At 36.4% G+C, this 20,464-nt stretch overlaps 1 protein-coding gene across 7 annotated transcripts in view; it reads left to right on the forward strand.

The window, feature by feature from the left end:
* The window catches only part of PIP5K1B (phosphatidylinositol-4-phosphate 5-kinase type 1 beta), an 89,783-nt gene that overhangs the window by 34,515 nt on the left and 34,804 nt on the right, over nt 1–20,464 (forward strand). For all 7 annotated transcript variants that reach the window (XM_087926715.1, XM_026703774.2, XM_087926718.1 and 4 more), the window contains 3 exons: nt 423–491; nt 12,309–12,439; nt 15,596–15,713. In XM_087926715.1, the coding sequence (XP_087782841.1) occupies nt 423–491; nt 12,309–12,439; nt 15,596–15,713 (318 nt within the window). The remainder of the gene's footprint in view (nt 1–422; nt 492–12,308; nt 12,440–15,595; nt 15,714–20,464) is intronic.

A 20,464-nucleotide genomic window follows, 5' to 3' on the forward strand; every position in this document is an offset into this window, starting at 1 on the left:
CATGAATCTCCCAGCAATTAAAGTCTTTATTGCAGCCCCCTTTCTTGTTCTCTCAGTTACTATCTTTCAGGCATCAGATGAAATCTTTCCAGGGTTGTTATTATTGCTGTGCCTTTTAATAGCATTTAGAATGTTCTATAGTGCTGTGATTATCCAGAGGTAAAATTTGGCTTAGAAATTAGGGCTCCCCAAATTATCCAGAGAATGGGGAAATAATAACAATGTCCATAGGTGTCAATCTATAATCTACTGTCTGCCTAGCTTAGCGGCCTACCACTGATTATTGATTTTAAACTAGTTGCTGTTTATACATTGATGTGTTATATTTTATATTTAATTTAATTTGACTGCTACCTTTCTGGGAATGGTGAGTTAGGGCACTACAAATAACACACTACATTTGTGCTTTTAAATCTTTTCAGATGCAGACTATAGCTGAAAATGGAGAGCCCCCTTCTGAAAAACAAAACGAGGAGAAAACGTATAAAAAGGTTTGTAAAGTTTCATATCCTTTTTGAATGATTCAAAATAATTTCATTTTTTTAACAGCTTGTGTAGAGTGCTAGAATGGACCCTCTTCTCTTTTGTGCTTTATGGTTCTTTGAACACAGGAAAATATCTTTGGATACATAGAAGATTATTACTATCCAGGTATGGGCCAGCCAATCAGGCGGAACCTTCTGGAACATGAGCCTCAAACCAATGCCTTTCCTCTTGCTTTCTGAAGAAGAAAATTAATCACCACAAAATCTCACTTCTTAACTATTCCTATTTTAAAACATTAAGGGTACTTCCAAACTTATTGGCCCTAGCTGTTGGGGGTGGCTCTTTCTGATCATCAGTGCAGTAAAAAAACAAAACAAAAAACAGTGGCAGACCTGCGAGAGGACAAAGGAAAAAATCATCAAGGCAGAGTTGTATTTATTTGTATAAATTGTGTTTAATTAAAATATTGTTTGTTTCATATCTTACCTTTATTATTTTTATCAACAACTCAAGGCAGAAACACATCTAATACTCCTCCTTCCTCCTATTTCTTCATAACAATAACCCTCTGAGATGGGTTAGGCTGGGAGAGAGTAACTGGCCCAAGGTCACCGAGCTGACTTTCATGGCTAAGGCAGCACTAGTACTCATGGAATCCCCATGTCTCCAGCACAACGAATGGAGAATCCATAGCTGGGTTGACACATGTCATTCTGCCTGTTTCTAGCCTGGTGCTTTAACCATTAGATCAAACTGATTCTTATTATTGATAATAATATTAACATTAAGGGCTACTTATCAAAGGAATGTCTTTAAGTTGAGGTTTAGATTGGATCTGTCACCTCAAAAGAACATTTTTATTTGGTTTCTGGTCTCCTATCAAATCCGCAAATTCATGTTGGTACATCTGACTCAAAATAAACTTTTAAATTACTACTGTAAATGTTTTGCTTAGAATGTCAGTGCTATTTATTTGAAGTATTTCAGCCTACAGTTATACTCTAAAAAGCAATATACACCCAAAAGCCAAAGTACTTCAAGGAGTTATATCATAACAGTAATTAAAGTTTTAGTTTAGAGCAGTGCTGAAGAAATACAATATAAAACACTGGACTATATTAAATAACAATAACAACATAATAATTTTAATTAGTAAACTCCATAGTTGAAATATATTATATCTATAAAGAGATGAATAAAAAACATCATTAGAAAAACATATGGCTCTTAGGCACCAAACAAAAACAATAGCCTTAAATGGTATAATCATGTCATGTGATATAATTACATTTGTACACTGGGTTTTATTATAAGAACAAAAAGGCAAATTAAGCATCTAAATCAGTACATCAGATTTAAATCTCAAAATAGTGATCCACAAAACTTGTAATGGTGAAGTACTTGTTCAATTATAGAGAGATTAACTTTCTATAATATGATAATAATTGATGAAGAATGAGTGTTCTTCAATTCTTATTATTTATTGATTGATCAAGCTTATATGGCTGTGCATCTTACCAAGGCAACTCTTGTTGGTGCATGGTAATAGATAAAAAATATAAAAACAGTGTATACAAATTTTAAAAACTCTGGTAAAAAAAATATACTAAAAAACTCAAAATACAATCAAAGCAGAGGGAAAATAAGAAAATCCCCCTCAACAATGGAGCTATCTTGCCAAGGGTCCAGTTCCTTAGGAGCCCCAGGCCCAGTCTCATAACCAGGTCTTGATGGCCTTTTGGAATGTCAGATGGGATGTGGCCGATCTAATTTCGGGGTGGGGGAGGAAGGTTCCACAAGAAGGCACATCTCCCTGGGATCCACCAAATGTAGATCTCTGGTTGATGGTATCCACAACATGCCTTCTCTGCCAGATCTAATGGGGCAAGCTGATGGGGAAAGGTAGCCTGGTTCTTCAGAAAGCCTGGTCCCACACCATGAAGTTTTAAAGGTTTAAACCAGCAATTTGAATAGGGCACAGAAGCAAATAGGCAAGCAGTGCAGCTCTTGGATAAAAGTGTAACATGCACTATTCCAGGAGCGTGCATTACTGCCAGGTCACCACATTCTGCACCAATTGAAGTTTCTGGATACTCTTCAAGGGCAGCCCCTTGTACAGTGCATTGCAGTAATCTAATCTGAAGATGATTATGTCATGAGTGACCTGTAAACAGGATCTGCTGATTCAAGAACAGGCGCACATGGCACACAAGATAAAACTGTACAAAGGCCCTCATAGCCATGACTGCCATCTACTCATCAAGCAGCAGTTATGAATCTAGGAGAACCCCAAGATTGCATACTGAGACTGTCTGGGATAGTGCAGTCTTATCCAGCATCAAAGATGGCATAGTCCTGGAGCCAGAGGGGCCTGAAAAGCCACTTGATCTTGTGAGGGTTCAGCTGAAGCCTGTTGTTCCCCATCCAGACCCTCGCAGCCTCCAGCCACCAGGATAAGCTGGTCATGGCTTCATTTATTTGGCTAAAGATTGAAATGTAAAACTGAATATCATCAGCATATTGATGATACTTCACCCCGTGGTGATGGATAAGCTCACCCAGAAGCCTCCTGTAGATGAAAGGAGAAAGCATCAAACCCTGTGGCACCTCACTTAGGCTAAGGGTAGGACTTCTCCTCAGTCATGAGTGACTGAAATGGATTCTTTTTTTATATATATAAAAAGTTTTATTTCAGTTTTCCACATTTTAAAAACATCTTTTTTTAGTGAGCAGCATAATTCCAGGTTTTCACATTTGCATACAAACATGACTTTAATTACATATTCATCTTTCATATTTAATTTCATATCTTACCATTACTTTACATATTTTCTATTATTTTTCTCAATACTTTCCTGAAGCTTATTTTATAAATTTTCAATTCATTTCTTAACCTATTTCTTTTAACTTTAAATACTTCTCATATCTTCATATTTGTTGTACTTTGTACTTTTATCTGTCAGGTTTGCAATTTCATCACAAATTCTTAATTCATCATTTTAAAAATTTCATCTCAATTCAAACATTTGAAAAAAGTTTCCCCCACAATTACCACTTAGAGTGTGCCACCCCTAATGTTATATATCATTTAATTAGTTCCCCTTTAAATCCCAGTAATCATTTAACTTTTTAATTATCACCTTTAAAATTACCTTCTAGCAACTACATAACATATACCTTTTAAGTCAGATTCTGCATGGTACTTTCCCCTTCAAATACATCAAAAACATTTATAATTTAAAAAAGAAAAATTAATCTATTCAATTCATCATCAAAACTGATATTAATCTCATTCCAACAATCCTCATAATTCATTTCAACTATATTCTATAAATTCATTGAACATAGTTAATAAACTTGTAATTTCTCTTTTTTCACATTTGTTCCATTTATCTCTGTATACAGTTTAACAAAAAACAAGTATTCAGTAACAAAATAGTATCAATTCCAATCTTTCATTTTAATAATCTATATTTTCCTACTTTCTAAATAATTTTTTTACTTCTAATACATTTATACAACACCTCATCACCTTGCAGAATCCCCTTTCTTAACTCTTAATTAACCATTGTCTCTATGTCTTTTAAATAAACAATTTCTTTTCATTTTTATTCGATTTCCATATTTCTTTTATGTCCTGGTTCTGTTTCTTATTACTTCTTTTTCCCTTCATTTTTTCTTCCTTTTCTTACTCCAGTTTTTATACCCCTCCCTCTTTAAAGCTTCCTTCTGCAATTCCCTTTTCTCTTGCTTCCTTTTACTTTGTTTGGTTTTCAAAATATGAAATGGATTCTTAAGGAAGGAGGCAAACCAACACAACATTGGTCATGGTCAGTGGTATTGAAAGCTGCCAATAGGTCAAATACAGCAAGGATATAAACACTGACCCTATATCTTGTCTCAGGCAATATTTATCTTCCCAAAATAGTTGAGATTAAACACTACAAAGGCTTCCATACAAAGTTTCTTTATTGGATTTTATCAGGCATCCTCAAGGTATAACTCACAGTTATGTTGAGATTCATCTAATGTCCAATCTTTGGATTGTTGTCTTCAACAGTGTGAAAAGATAGTTATCTTCATCCCATAATGATACAGCAAGGGGAGACTCCAGCACAGGTCCAGGCAAGAATGACTGAAACTCCCCGCCCCAACCCAACCAGAGGTCAATTCAGTGACCAATTAGGATTACAGATGTGACCACATGGCATGAACTACATCTCCCATGAGGCATTAACTACATTTCCCATGAAGCATTCCCTTAAGGGGACAGCTCCCATTCCCAACTAACTATATACTGTCTAACCAGCACACTCTATCTAGGTCATCTATAAGCATGACCAATGCTGTTTCTGCCCCGTATCTGGGTCTGAATCCCGACTGGAAAGGGTCTAGATAATATGCTTCCTCAAAGGCTTTCTAAAACTGCTATTTCACTATATGAAATAGTGGATTAAAAATTGTCCAGTATAGTGGGGGTCCAGCAGTGACTTTTGTAGCATCAGGCTTATTTTGCAACTATAAAAGGATGCAATCTTTTATTATCCTACTAGTTTTGTAGCCACGGGTATATAATTCAACAGCATTTGCAAGACTTACTGTATAATATAATATAAAATTACAATATTCCAAAACAAATTTAATATATGAAATTATTTAAATCCAAATGACAGCTGCCTTGATATATGACCACATGACATCAACTAGTTTTGCATGTTTAATACCTATTCCAAAATTTGCATTGTGTTCAGTACATTACAGAATGTTTTTAATTATAATTTTAAGTTTCAAGAAACAAGTCCTTTATCTGCCAAAATAATTGTTGTTGATATTTTTCTCTCAGAGATTTCAACTCAGTCCATGTCTCTCTCTATATTTGAATATCGAATTTCATATATTCTAGCAATCATTCATACATTGCTATTATTTTTTTAAAGAATAGTTTTAATCCTCTAGTACTAGAAGGGATAACATTACATATTATAGTCAAACTGATTCTGTTAATTTAAGGTATGTAGGTAGGATCCATTGCGTAACTTAAGAAACTATGCAAAATTAACTCGCAAATTAGTATTTGACTGAGAAACAGACCCTCCAAACTACATGTAAGACTGGGATGTTCAAGCACTGTGGAAGAAGGCAGTGACAAATCACTTAGGGATCACTGTCAAGAAAACTATATGACATGAGCATGAATCATGAATCAGCTTTGACTTAAAAGTAATCACCTTTTTATACATGCTCTGTTCATTATTATTTTCAAGTTTGAAATAATAAAGGATTCCCGCTGCATGTCCTTAATTAAGGAAGGAATATTTACCAATCCAAATCTCTTCATTTTTAAAATATGGCAGATACAGTTATTCCTACTTGTGAGATATGGGCAACAATAAACAGTAATTTAGATGTTGCAAATGAGAAAAAGTCGTATCTTATGGAGTATACCCAAAATTTAAATATTTAAACTGTTGGACATATTTTTATTAAACAAGTTATCTTCACATGGAAACACAACACATAAGGGGCAACATTATGCTGCATCCCATATGGTGGAGTTCCATTTACCTTCTTTACAGCAAAGAATTTAAAATGACAGTAACCACAACCCAAAAACAAACTAATAAGTAGCTAACCGGTCATCAGTCATTCCCATTCATCTTATTATTTCTGTTCAGCCAACACCAGTGCGGTTGGAATCTGTTTCTCTAATTATATTAGCAAACATATTCTCTATATCATTGTGATATATCATTGAAAATAAATCACAGTATACTGGAATATTTGAAACAACATGGGATAAATAATTATTTCATCCTACATTGTTTCAAGTATTTCAGTATTTGTTTTTAGTTTTCAATTGTTCAAGAATATTTTGCCATAAGCTCAGATAATTTATAACATTCTGTTTTCCAAATCTAAAATTGTGCTCACTTCCATTGATTTGCTCACATTTGTTCCCGATTAGTAACTATTTAAAGTTGGCTCTCCTAATTCTATCATAGTCTTGAGGCAGCAGCTCCTGTCTGGTGATGAATATTGTTGGCTTACTGTTAATTTAATGGCGTGGCCTCAGCCATTTCTAGGATGAGAAAGGATGAAGTCTTTTCCTGAAGAGAGCTCCCTTTCATTACTGCTAATCCTGCCCTGTTGCAGCATATCCCACAGTTCAGCAAATATGATGCAGTTGCGCACTCTTGTATATAAGCTAATATTTGTTTAATGAAGTCTGTGTTTACTCTGTAAAGTTTAAGGTGGTTAGGAAGAGGTAATTACTTGGAAGTTCGAGTTCTGTAAACTAAAACTAATGTACTGAAGCAGTTTGCAGGGAAAACCCCTTTGAATAATTAGGAAAGAAATTGATCTTAGCTCTTTTTCCCCCAGATTTTCTTTTCAATCTTCAAAAAAAATATTTGGCCTGATTTTTCTGGGCTTTTGTCCCCAGAGTCATATTAATGAATATGCAGGCTTCTGAACTTTGAAGTAAAATAAGCATCTGAATTTGCACCTTTAAAAACAGCTGACTAATTTTAAAGTAAGTTGAAGAATATTCAGAATATCAGTATGCAAACCTAAGAAACAGAACAGTTTGGTTCACACAAAATTTTGAGCACATGTAAATATGTTCCTTTTTATTTTCTGTGCTTTAAAGTTATTGTAATTGTTTTTTTTCTTTTTGCAATAAATTACTTGCTTACATCTTAAAAGACGATGCAGTAAAAGTGCTACTCTCAATTTGCCAGCAAATTTGGGAAACTCAACACTGGCCACAGAATTGGAAAAGGTCAGTTTACGTTCCTATTCCAAAGAAAGACAATGCCAAAGAATGTTCAAACCATCACACCATGGCACTCATTTCACATGCTAAAAAGTTACGCTTAAAATCCTACAAGCTAGGCTCCAGCAATATGTGCATCTACCAGAGGTACAGGCAGGATTTTTAAGAGGCAGAGGAACTAGAGATCAAATTGCCAATATACGCTGGATGATGGAAAAAGCTAGGGAGTTCCAGAAAAACATCTGCTTCTGCTTCATTGACTATGCTAAAGCCTTTGATTGTGTGGATCACAACAAAGTGGTGAGTTCTTAAAGAGATGGGAGTACCAGACCATCTTATTTGTCTCTTGAGAAATCTATATGCGGGTCAAGAAGCAACAGAACTAAACATGGAACCACTGATTGGTTCAAAATTGGGAAAGGAGTTCGGCAAGGTTGTATACTGTTGCCCTGCCTATTTAACTTATATGCAGAGCACATCATGAGAAAGGCAGGGCTAGATGAATCAAAAGTTTCAATTAAGATTGCCAAGAGAAATATCAACAACCTCAGATATGCAGATGATACCATTCTTAATGGCAGAAAGTGAAGAGGAACTAAAGAGCCTTTTGATGTGGGTGAAGAAGGAGAGTGCAAAAGTTGGCTTGAATCTCAACATTAAGAAAACTAAGATCATGGGATCAGGCCTTCTCAATTCTTGGCAAATAGATGTGGAAGAAATGGAGATAGTGACGGATTTTATTTTCCTGGGCTCCAAGATCACTGCAGATGGGGACTGCATCCAAGAAATTAAACACGCTTGCTCGTGGGGAGGAAACTATGGCAAATGTAGACAGCATACTAAAAAGCAGAGACACCACCAACAAAAGTGCACATAGTCAAGGCTATGGTTTTCCCAGTTGCAATGTATGGCTGTGAAAGTTGAACCATAAGAAAGGCTGAGTGCCTCTCTGGTGCTGGAGAAGACTCCTGCGAGTCCCTTGGACTGCAAGGCGATCAAACTGGTCAGTCCTAGAGGAGATCAAACCTGACTGTTCTTTAGAAGGCCAGATCCTTAAGATGAAACTAAAATTCTTTGGCCACCTAATGAGAAGGAAGGACTCACTGGAGAAGAGCCTAAGGCTGGGAAAGATTGAGGGCAATAGAAGAAGGGGACGGCAGAGAATGAGGTGGCTGGATGGAGTCACTGAAGCGGTAGGTATGAGCTTAGATGGACTCCAGAAGATGTTAGAGGACAGGAAGGCCGGGAGGAACCTCCATGGGGTCGCGATGGGTTGGACACAACTTCGCAACTAACAACAACTTACTTATAATATACAAAATAAAGGGCATTAAAGAATTAGGATTCCTCAATTCTGCTTTATAAAAACTAATATGTTTACATCTAAAGATTATTCCTTTTTCTTAAATGATTCATTCTCAGCTGTAACACTTTCTAAGTGGTTGCTTATGCTTTAGCATTGTTCTTTTTCATATAAAATTTATTCATTCTGTAGTAATATGAGTAGTAACTGCATCATTTACAGAGGCTTTGTTCTATTTTGAGAATACTTGATCTATGAAAACAGGAAGGACTCATGGTACTTTTGATTTGACATTTCATCTATAAAATAAAGCATAATTATACAAAAACACATGAGATCTTTTAGTATTTTCCATGCACTATCGTTTAGGAATAATAACAGCCACCGCTCATTGTGTTAATGGATGCAGTTCATTGATTTGGGGAAATCTAAATCCATCAAATACAAGATGGTAGTTTTAAATTAAATTTTTATTTATTTATTTAAGACATTTGTATAGCTCCTATCTCAAATCAAATTCTGGGTGGTTTACAATCCAGAAAAAAAAACTATACACAACAAAATCCAGAAACAATAAATAATTATTAAACCTTCCAATAAATTTAGAACAATAATTTAAGACAAGATCCTTTGAAATAAGTTTGTCTAAAAAAATACAGTACCCACTGCATGTTACTGAAGGTTTAAGGGAAGGATTTTTCTAAAATATGAACTCAGTATAGAAGAACCTGACTTGTCTTCTTGGATTTCTTTGTTACCTTATGAATAATGGAAGATGAAATGTCCACTAACATTTATGACTTCCTGTCATAAATAATGTTTACTATCCTTAATAATCACATTGTGAAGCTTGTTAGTTTAGCAATTTCATAATTAAGACACTATGTTCTGTAATTGCTGATGTATAAGCCCATCCACAGATAAGCCAACTCTAGAATTTTTAACCAAAGTACTATGGGAAAAAATGTACTACCTGCAGAGAAGCTGACCTGCATTTTTCATAATATTTTGGTTGAAATTTTAAGGATCTAGGAATGGGTTTACAATGCAAATATATATATTGCAAATACAGGAACTTTTGAAAAGTATTACTGTATCAGTATACATGTATTATATTAATAAATATAATAAAATTACAGAGAAACCCATCCATGGATAAGTTGAACCTCTTTTTTGGGATGGGGGGGGAGTGCATGTGCACCTAAAATTCTTAGCTTATCCATGATGGGACGAATTAACTTCCCTGGTCTATCATCCCAAATTATATAACTTTGGTTAAACCGTTTGCACAAAATTATTATCTTCATGATGTTTAGTTTGCATACATGTTCCATTGCAGGTGGATAAAATTGCAAAGATTACAAATCTTTAGAAAAGAATGATCTGCCTATCTATATAAAACAAATCTTTCAAGGCAAATCCTCAACTACCCTGTTATTTCCACCACATATTATTGTGCAAATTAGAGATGTAGGAAATTTGTTTAAGTGGTTCAAGAGTTAATTTGTTTTGGCTGCTCTTATTTGACTGCTTGTTTTCTTTGTCTGGTAACTGGTTTCAGAGAAAGAAGCCTTAGCTGGTCTAGATTTTATGTGATGTCCAATTTCAGTCAAAAAAATGCTGACACATCTTGGAGTAGAATTTCAAGAGTTGACACACATGTAGGAAGTCTTTAACTGATATTGTTTCAAAGGTCACACAATGGTTAGTTATATTTAGGATGATAAAGAAGCATACATTTGAGGATTTATTCCTTACTTTATTTCCAGTTTTTCTTCCATATTTTTAGATAGAAATAGTTTGCAAGTTCAGATTCAGTAATCACTGATTTCTATAATTAAAGGACAAATTACATAAAGGCTCCACTTAATATAACTGCTCTTTTGTTGCTTCATTAGATGAACAAAACTCTTATCCATTTTATGAAACCATCTATAATCCACTTAAGATGTCTTTGTAATTTATCATAAGAATGCAGAGATACCTGCTTATTTCATGAAGAGTGGATCCTTTTTTTCCACTTAAGATAACCATTGAATAAGAACATGTTTGAGTTGATACTATGGTGGTTCTTACATAAACAGAGCAAAATATTGATTTGAACAAAATGGAAGGAGTGTAATGCAATAGAACGTAATATCTATTTCATATCATGCCATCCACAGGCTGAGATTGTGTGATTTATAAAATTAGACAGCACATTTTAAAAAAATCTACCACTTGAAATACTGAAATCTCACCAATTAAGTCTTTGCAACCAAGATGTAATAGAAGCCTTAAGCAGCAGTTGTTAGCTTAAAACTTCTGCCTTTTGTTTCTTATAAAAGTTCAATAAAATCAGACTAGTCTGAGAAAAAGACAGAAGGAAATGCCTAGTCCTTTCCTTTGGGCTTCTGACTGTGTTTCTAGAGTTTATGATTCCGGGTTGCCAGAAGTCCTTTACAATCTAATTAAGTGTACAAATTTAATTTTGTTGACTGTATGTGGAGAAGACACTGCCAGATGCTTGCCATATTAGCTTCAAAAATGTATAATAAAACAGATTGATTCTATATTAGTCTGAATAGTTAAGACTGCTGAAAAACATATGTATTCATCTAATAATTAACATATTTGTAAACTGTGTACCACTGAGAGCTTTCTACGGATATTTTTTTTCAGAAACCCCAAAGGTCCTTTTTCAAAAGTCTAGTTGCCCCTTGAAAAAACCATGATCTGGATGACTGAGAATCTCCATAGGCCTTTTTTCAGAAGAATTCTCCCTTTCTGTCTCTTTTTCAAAAGCTGCCATCATCACATTCTTAATAGCATCCCGTTTGAAAATCAGACATGAAAAGTCACCTTTTGAAAACAAATTTTATATCATTGATTTTCCTACATATTGATTTTTTGACTCACAGAAACACAATGACTGTCTATTTTTCTTTTTCCCTGAGTATTTCCTTTCCTGACCCATTAACTACAATGTTCAATGGGACCCTCTGTTCAGTTTCACTGTAGCATTTTAGCCCAGGAAGTATTTACCTTTCTTACCAGTTATCCAGCAACTATAGTTGTGGTAATAATCGGCTTACACAGATGACAGTAATGCCCTGCCAGCTGATTCTTTCCATTAGAAACTTGAGTTCATTCTTCTGCCTTGCCTATTCCTCTGCAGCTGCATATCATCATGGCTCTGAGCATCTTCCTAAACTACAGGCTCTGAGCTCCCCACAATTGGGCAAGAAAGGAGAGAAAGAGAACAGAAAGGAAAGCAGAGGAAGAAGTTAAGAGCACGTTAATTGGAAAAAATGACGTTCTCCTTTTTTTTGCTTTTTTTTCATCTCCTGCTTAAATTATAACATGATTTATGGGAGCTGTTAGAATTCCAGAGCACTCTGAAGTTTTCCAGAGTTCTTCCTTTCTGTTGTAGACCATCTGCTGTGAAAAGAGAGAGTGCAGGCAGAGGAATACTCATTTCCTCCTCAATACTAGGCAGCTTTTGAGGTATGAACTTTCTTTTCATACAGTATGTGACCTATGAGTTTCAAATAATACCTTTTTAACCTTTCTGGTAGACTTGTCTGATGTACTGAGATCATTTGTCTCAAAATCTGAGAAATGCTTTTGGAGGAATCAACTTGTTTTTAGATAGGGGAAGCCAGGAATTTGAAATATTCTTAGAGTTGTAGAAGGTTACAAAAAAACCCCGCCTATGTGTTTCAAGATGACAATTTTAAACGTAATATATATTTGTTTTTGCAGACTGCATCGTCAGCTATCAAAGGTGCCATACAACTGGGAATAGGATACACAGTGGGTAACCTTACATCTAAACCAGATAGAGATGTACTTATGCAAGATTTCTATGTAGTCGAAAGTGTATTTCTTCCCAGGTAAAGGATGAGTTAATTATTTTTTATTTCCCTAATATTATTTACCAGATTTATTGATTAATTCTAGTGATAACCAGTCTTCCTTCCAAATTGCTAATACATGGTTCTTGTACTGTGAAAAACAATAAAAAGAAAACTTGTAAGACTTGGTTGAAATTCTCCTGGGCCTATATAGATCTTTGTATGGTCCGTTTGAACAATTTTGTATTACTTTGTTAGGTATTGTTCATATCCAGAATAAATTGAAATTTATTCTTAAACTTTTGATTGTGTTATGCATTAATTCCAGAAAACACTGTTTTATGAATATTCTATTTATAATAATAGATAAAAGAAATAGTCATGGGGCAATAAAATATATTTTGAGTAATAACTTTTTTTATTTGACAAGTTATCACACTGATATATGTACGATGTAGAGTTTCATCCTTGCTTTTCTAAATAGTCAGAATTTGAATAAGAAGAGTTATAGGGGATTAAAGGAGAGCAGAAAATCAACAGTTTCAGTGTTGTCTTACTACATTTGAGGAAAATGATGGTGTTTTATGATGAGAAGTACCTACACGAAAAGATAACACAAAATTATATTTTTCTGAAGTATTTATACAAAACCAATTTTCTAGACAGTTCTTCATGTATTTAAGAAAGCTCTATCTAGGTGCATGTTTCTGGAGAGTACATTATTACACATTATTTAAATTTTTCACTTAATATGTTAATACTGAAAACTGTTGTTTAAGGTTTCAACTAAACGGCATGTAAAAGTATAGATATTTAGCACATCGACTGATAGTCATTATAACATAAGAGCATGGCTTAATACTTAATATGTTTTTAAGTGATTGATTTTCTTCATGGAGAAGTGCCGCAGATTAGAAATTGGTTTTATTTCCCGTTTGAAGAAAATAGGCAAAAATCTAGCAACAGAAGAAATAAAATCTTTGTAATGAAAAATGAAATTGCACTTTGGAGATTCAACAACTGTTCACATTGTGTTCTCCTCTTGAAAAGCCTTTTCCAAGCAGAGTTTGATAAATACTAATTTTTGAAATCCGTCACCTGCAGATATAAAAAAAACCCAACACCTAAAATGACTTAAAATAATGATGGCCAGTGCAGACGCATTTGGTTTTCCTGAGGAAAGTTATTATTACCATTATTGTCAGAGTACAACATGTGTACAATGAGATTGGCTGAGCCTCGTTAAATTACAAGAGTTAATCGTAAAAATACAATGTCTTTCACATTTTGTACCTTTGAGGCAATTTATAGATTTATAGAGTTTCTCTTTATTTTGAAGTCAGTTTGTTTTAAAACTGAACCCAGCAAATAGCTAAAAATGCTTATTCTCCCAGTCTTTTGCTCAAAGACTGTAGCCTTCCCTTTATAAATGTCTGTTGCTCGACAAGACAATATAATCTCTGTTAACATTCTGGGAAAGTAGTACAGTACAGTCTTGCAGATTTCTCGGTGTCAGAATCCAAACATAAGGTGATCTTGGGGACTGACACTTGGATTTGCTGAGTTTCTGGGTATAAGAGTTTATGATTCTAAATGCAACTTTTGGAACAAAAAGTAAGGTTTCAGAGCAGTTCAGAGAAGCAGTTAGATCTCGTAAGACATCTTTTAATATGTTACATAACAAGCTAAACTAGAATGTGATTTGTTTGCTCTTGACTTTCTGGGATGTTTGAGTCCACTTGCTTAAAAAAATCATAAGTCACACATAACATAATGTAACATAGCATAGCACATAAATGAGGCTGCATTAATAGTGTAATGTATGATTTTATAGTTTTCCTACAACGTTTGTATCATTATGCAGTTTAAATTTATGGTTTCTATTGCTAGGTTTTCTTGAGTTTTGAACCTTTAAACAAATTTGTATTGGCAATCCTTGTTCACTTAAATAGTTAATATTTTCTTCTGTAATGTCAGTAAAAACTAGAAATAGTAAATACTTTTATCCAGAAAAAAAATATGTCTTCAAACTAAATGAGGATCAGAACTTCACTTAGCTACATGAAGAAGAAGAAGTTCAACTAGATTGCTTTGCTACCTACCTGCTCAGGAACAATGCATATGAAGTTTAAAAGTTGCCATTTTGAACAGTTAAATTATAACTATGTGGCAACTTTTGGGAAGGCTTTGGAAGCCACACTATTGGTCTTGAGAGGACATAGGCTGTTTTAGAAATTATAGGCTGTGAAATCTTATTATGTAGTTCAGTTCTTCTCAGGAAGAACAGATAATACACTTTAAAATAGAATAAAATAATTAATTGGTTAAAAACATTAAGCAATTAAAGAGTAAAAATCAGAAATGATGAAAGAACAGAATGAAAAATTCAATTTGATCTTTTTAAGACATTATAATAGTATATTGATACGGTTGAAAAGGGACGCAGTGGCTTAGTGGCTAAGATGCTGAGATTTTTGATCAGAAAGTTCGGAAGTTCAAATCCCTAGCGCTGTGTAACGGAGTGAGCTCCCATTACTTGTCCCAGCTTCTACCAACCTGGCAGTTCGAAAGCATGTAAAAATGCAAGTAGAAAAATAGGGACCACTTTGGTGGGAAGGTAACAGCGTTCTGTGCGCCTTTGGTGTTTAGTCATGCTGGCTACATGACCACAGAGACTTGTTCAGACTGTGCTGGTTCTTTTGGCTTTGTAATGGAGATGAACACCACCCCCTAGAATCTGAAACAACTAGCACGTATGTGTGAAGGGAACCTTTATCTTTACCTTATGGTTGAAAAAATGCTGTTTCTCTTTTATGCTTCAAACTTTTGATCTGTATCAATTTTAATGAAGTACATAAAAGTATTTTACTGAAAAATGTTATTGGGATGCTGATGTTAATAATTAGCATTTGATGAAAATGTTAGTTGCCTAAAACACAGTATAATCCCGTACATCTTTAAAGGCATGGGTTTTCTTCAAGAAGTATATTGGAAGAAAAGCAGCCAAAAATATTGATTGATTGATTGATTGATTGATTGATTGATCTTCATATTCTGTTGCATTAGTTCAGTCTTCAGTCAACTCTTCAGAAGAGTCTGAAAAGGCTTCTATTTTTAGTAAAATTCAGGTTAAGATGTATATATTATAAATGCATATGTATAGACATAATATTTTAAATTTCTCTTTCAACTCAGTGAAGGAAGCAATCTGACACCGGCTCATCATTATCCAGACTTTAGATTTAAGACCTACGCACCTCTAGCTTTCCGTTACTTCAGAGAACTTTTTGGTATTAAGCCTGATGACTACTTGGTAAGACTTATTCCTACTTTTTCCCACAGAGTATATATAAGAAACCTAAAAGCTCTTTCTGCTTCAGAATCAGTAACCATCAGTTACTTTTATTTGTGATTGGATTGAGCAATGCACCTGACATAGTGAAGAAAATTGTTCAGTATTATTTGCTTTGATTCATATACCAAATTCCACTCATCTGTATCTATTTTTAATGGAGAAAGGGTAGCAGTAATTCTTTTAAATATAGTGTATAACAGATTGGGTCAGGGCAAAGATCCCTATATTATCAAGACATTCTGAAGTGCATAGAGTTGTTAGTTGACCATTTCCATTTTCAGCTTTTAATTGCTTGTCCTAAAATTTGATGTATTAATTGACAGTTCACCAACTGAAGTGTGGCTGCTACTCAAGTCATTATTTCTATAAGAAATACTATAATTGAATTTAAATACCCCTGTGGGTTTTGCTGATTGAATTTTAGTGAAAACATGTAATTCATTAATTTCCTTTTAATTGTCTAACAACATATATGTTTCCTTAGGGAAACATAACCTTTATATAGAAAATTAAGAATAGTAATGGCTAACCTTTTGGGCATTGAGTGCCCAAAACATGCACGTATCCCCAAAATGCAATGCACGTGTATCCCCCGTGCATGCGGCCCACCACCTGCATGCGCCCCGTTCGCGCTGCAGAGACCCGAACACAAGCTGGCCAGTGGGAGGTGCACATGCATGCATGGTGGAGTTGAGCTGAGGTGATGGCTCGCATGCCCACAGAGTGGGTTCTGGGTGCCATCTGAGGCACGCGTGCCATAGGTTTGCCATCATGGCTATAGAATGCCCTTCCAAACATTCACAGAGCAAAATGTAACACAGAGTCAGTCATGGGAACTGCTGCCATAAGATCCCAATTGAATGCTTGTTCTGAATAGTTAGAGAGCTGTAGTATACAGTATTGCATTGTGTTTGCAGCACAGTGTAGCGTGCAATTTTTCTCTTTTGTACTTAATGTGCCACTTAATAAATAGTGTAGCATAACATTCAAAACCCATCAAAATGATTAAAAAGTTGTTCATTGCCATAAGTTACTGCTGGCAAAACTTCTGAATCTCATCTTTCCCAAGTCATTTCACATTTTTATATAGTTTTCAATAGAATAAAAATGTAATCCATCATTAAGTAACATAAATATACTTTGTTAAGTGCATTAACAGGTAAAACAAACACATCTATTTGCAGTGCTAAAACATAATTTAATAGGATGCGACAAGCAGGAAAGAAGCTTTAAAGTGCTGATCTTACATATTCCTCCGAGACAGGCATTTTGTCAAAGTTTCCTTTTATTAGAATAGTTATACTGGCACATCTGGGAAAACCCGAATCTGAAAGTTCCACGTTTTCCTCCAATAAGTAAAAAATTACAAATCCACCTCCTGCACCCATCATTCCATCACATGCCCCAATCACCATTCATTCCAACTTGAGACTTCCCTTCAACCACTCCTAGACCAGGTGCAGGAATAACATGACCTTGACTTTAAAGAAGAATGCTATTATGTCGATTATACGTTCCATGAAACCTCCCCTCCCAACTTCCCAAGCTCAAGAATGTGGCAGCATGGAAGCTTCTGGTGCTAATATGGCACCAGCTCCAAAGCTGACAACCGGTGAGCAACCCTGCAAGGTCGATGTGTGCTCATTTTTGCTACAGCACAATGCAAAAAAAAAGTAATATTTATTTAAAATGAAATAAAAACCAATGCTTAAGCAACATTGGCGACTATTATTAATGTAACTGAGTCTCAGCAATTCTATTCTCAAGGAAATTTTCCCAAAAATAAATACATCAGGTGCACGCTTTATATATTGATTGTAGAATTTAATTTTTGATGACATCTTTTGACTTTTCATTGTGCTTTCTTTTTAATCTGCCCCTTAAATTCTCCTTTCATAAATTGTGTATACCTGGGAGTATGCAGTTTATTAAGGAGACAGTGTTTCATATAGAAACGTTATCTTGTGAGAAGCTGACTCTTTAACTTCAGGTTTATAAAGATAAAAGAGCTATAATGAAGTTTTCATATCTGAATATCTCAATGGCCATTCTGGCTACTGAGAACATATTTAAAATATGTTAGGAAGTATTCATAATTAATTAATTCATTCTTTGTGATCACAAAGAATACAGGTTAATGTGAATGAATAAAAGAAAAAATAAATGGTATATCATTTCTAGAACACTATCTGAACTGATTTCCTTGGTTTTAGCCACTTCCTTCTTTACCCGTTCTTCTCTCAGGTGGTTCCGTCTCTTACAGGAGCATGTCCCTCATTCCAACATTAGCTTCTGCCCCCAGGACCTTTACGAAGGTTCTCGCAGCACTAGCTGCTCATCTCCGTGATATCCCCGTACGACTCCAGTGTTATCTTGATGACATCCTGATTTTGTCATCTTCCAATCATCAAGCAGTTGGAGATACTCAGAACACATTACAATCCCTACAACAACACAGGTTCTCAATAAATTAGAAAAAGAGTCATTTAACACCATCGACTCGGTTAACTCATCTGGGGGCAGTCATAGATACGGTGGAAGGCAAAGTTTACCTGTCACCAGATAGACTAAATAGCATTCAGCAATTAGTTAAGGAGATCAGGGGTCTTAAGAGGGTGTCCCTAGTGGAACTAATTGTTAGGCAAGATGATCTCATGTGTATCTATCATCCTTGGGCCCGGCTCCACACTAGATCCCTCCATTGGTTCCTGCTCCCATACCAGCACTCCGGCCGAAGCAACTCCAAATACAAGGTCAAGGTTTATGGTTCAAAGGTCCTCATATCTCTCCTCTGGTGGAGCAGACCAGTCATCAACAGAGACTGACTCTTCAAAGAGCCACACAGACTTACCATCACGACCGATGCCAGCCTGTTTGGATGGGGAGCACACGTTCAATCGCTCACAACCCAAGGCCCCTTGTCCATCATAGAACAGTCGTGCAGCATAAACTGGCTGGAGCTTCAAGCAGTACACCTGGCTTTTCACAGCTTCCTTCCACAGGTACGCAATCAGCACATACCAATATTGACCGGCAACGTAACAGCCAAAGCAACCTACTTTCCATAAGAGCAGAGCACATTTCAGGCCTGTCGAATACACAGGCTGACTGGCTAAGCAGGGCTACGATCAATCAATCGGAGTGGCGCCTCCATCCAACCCTGTTTCAAGAGGCGGTCAGGACATTTGGACAGCCGGTGGTGGACCTGTTCGCTTCCCCCCTCAATGCTCAGCTCCCGAGATTTTTTTCCAAGTAACCCTAGCAAGGAGTGGAGAGCTTCAATTCGCTCTGCTGTCATTGGCCCCTGGGACTTCTGTATGCATTCCTGCCATTTCCACTGCTTCCCAAGGTCATCCAGAAACTGCTAGACGAGAGGACGGAGCTGCTTCTCGTAGCTTCTTACTGGCCCAGACGGCCGTGGTTTGCAGACCTCTGCAGTCTATCCATATCAACACCATGGAGAATTCCGCCAGACAGAGTCTTGCTAACCCAGTGACCCCTTCAACATCCGGACCCTCAATGGTTGCACCTGACTGTCTGGAGGTTGAGCGGAATCGTCTGAAGAGCGAAAAGTTTTCCCAACAGTTATCACCACCATCCAAGCCGCCAGACGCCCCTCAACAACTCGCATTTACACTGCCACATGGTCCAGTTTCTGCAAATGGTGTACTGGGTCTCGAATTGATCCCATCTCTCCATCTGTGGCTCAAATCCTAGAGTTCTTGCAAGAGGGACTTGACAAGGGATTATCACCTAATATGTTGAAAATACAGATGGCGGCCTTGGCGTCAGTTCTCACTTGTGAAGGTCTACTATCTCTTTCCCATCATCCATGTATACGGAGTTTCCTTCGAGGAGCCACAAATTTACGCCCTCCAGCGGTACACCGTTATCCCACCTGGGACCTTAACAAGGTGCTCATCGCACTTACTAAGGGCCCTTTTGAACCCTTGAAATCGTCAAGTCACCAATTTCTGACGTATAAAGTAGTTTTCCTTGTAGCGATCACTTCTGCTCGTCGTATTTCGGAACTTGCAGCTTTGTTTATCAGACAAGATCTTTGTGTTTTCCATTCTGACCGGGTGGTCCTTCGTCCTGATCCTATGTTTATTCCCAAAATTAACTCGGTTTTTCATAGGGCACAAGAGCCAATACTTCCTAATTTTTGTCCCAGACCATCCCAAGGGTTGGAACTACAATGGCATAGGCTTGATGTGAGGCGAGCATTGTGAATATATATTAACCGCATAGCAACTTTCAGAAAAACGGAAGCCTTATTTGTGTCGTTTCAGCCCAACACTCAGGGATGCAAGGTCTCATCTTCTACAGTAGGCCGTTGGCTACGGGACGTGATAATGAAAACGTATCAGACTCAATCACTGCAGGTGCCCAGGGGCATAACAGCTCATTCAACAAGGAGCGGCGCAACATCGGCAGCGTGGGCCACACAGGCACCAAAAACTCAAATTTGTCAAACCGCAACCTGGGCCTCTTCATCGCCATTCATTAGGCATTATAAAATAGATATGTTTGCATCTGCTGAGGCCTCCTTTGGCAGAAGAGTTCTGCAACGGGTCCACAGGGACCAGGAAGGGTTTCTAGGCCAGACGGAGTCCCTCCCGTAGGACAGGCCAAGCTTTGGTATGTCTCACTACTGGATGCTCTGAACAGCTCATAGGAGAAAGGGCGTTGGTACTTGACACGTCCGT

Source organism: Pseudonaja textilis, chromosome 2 (genome assembly GCF_049901715.1).
Source record: "Pseudonaja textilis isolate UNSWEBS1 chromosome 2, rPseTex1.2, whole genome shotgun sequence".
Classification (NCBI taxonomy): Eukaryota; Metazoa; Chordata; class Lepidosauria; order Squamata; family Elapidae; genus Pseudonaja; species Pseudonaja textilis.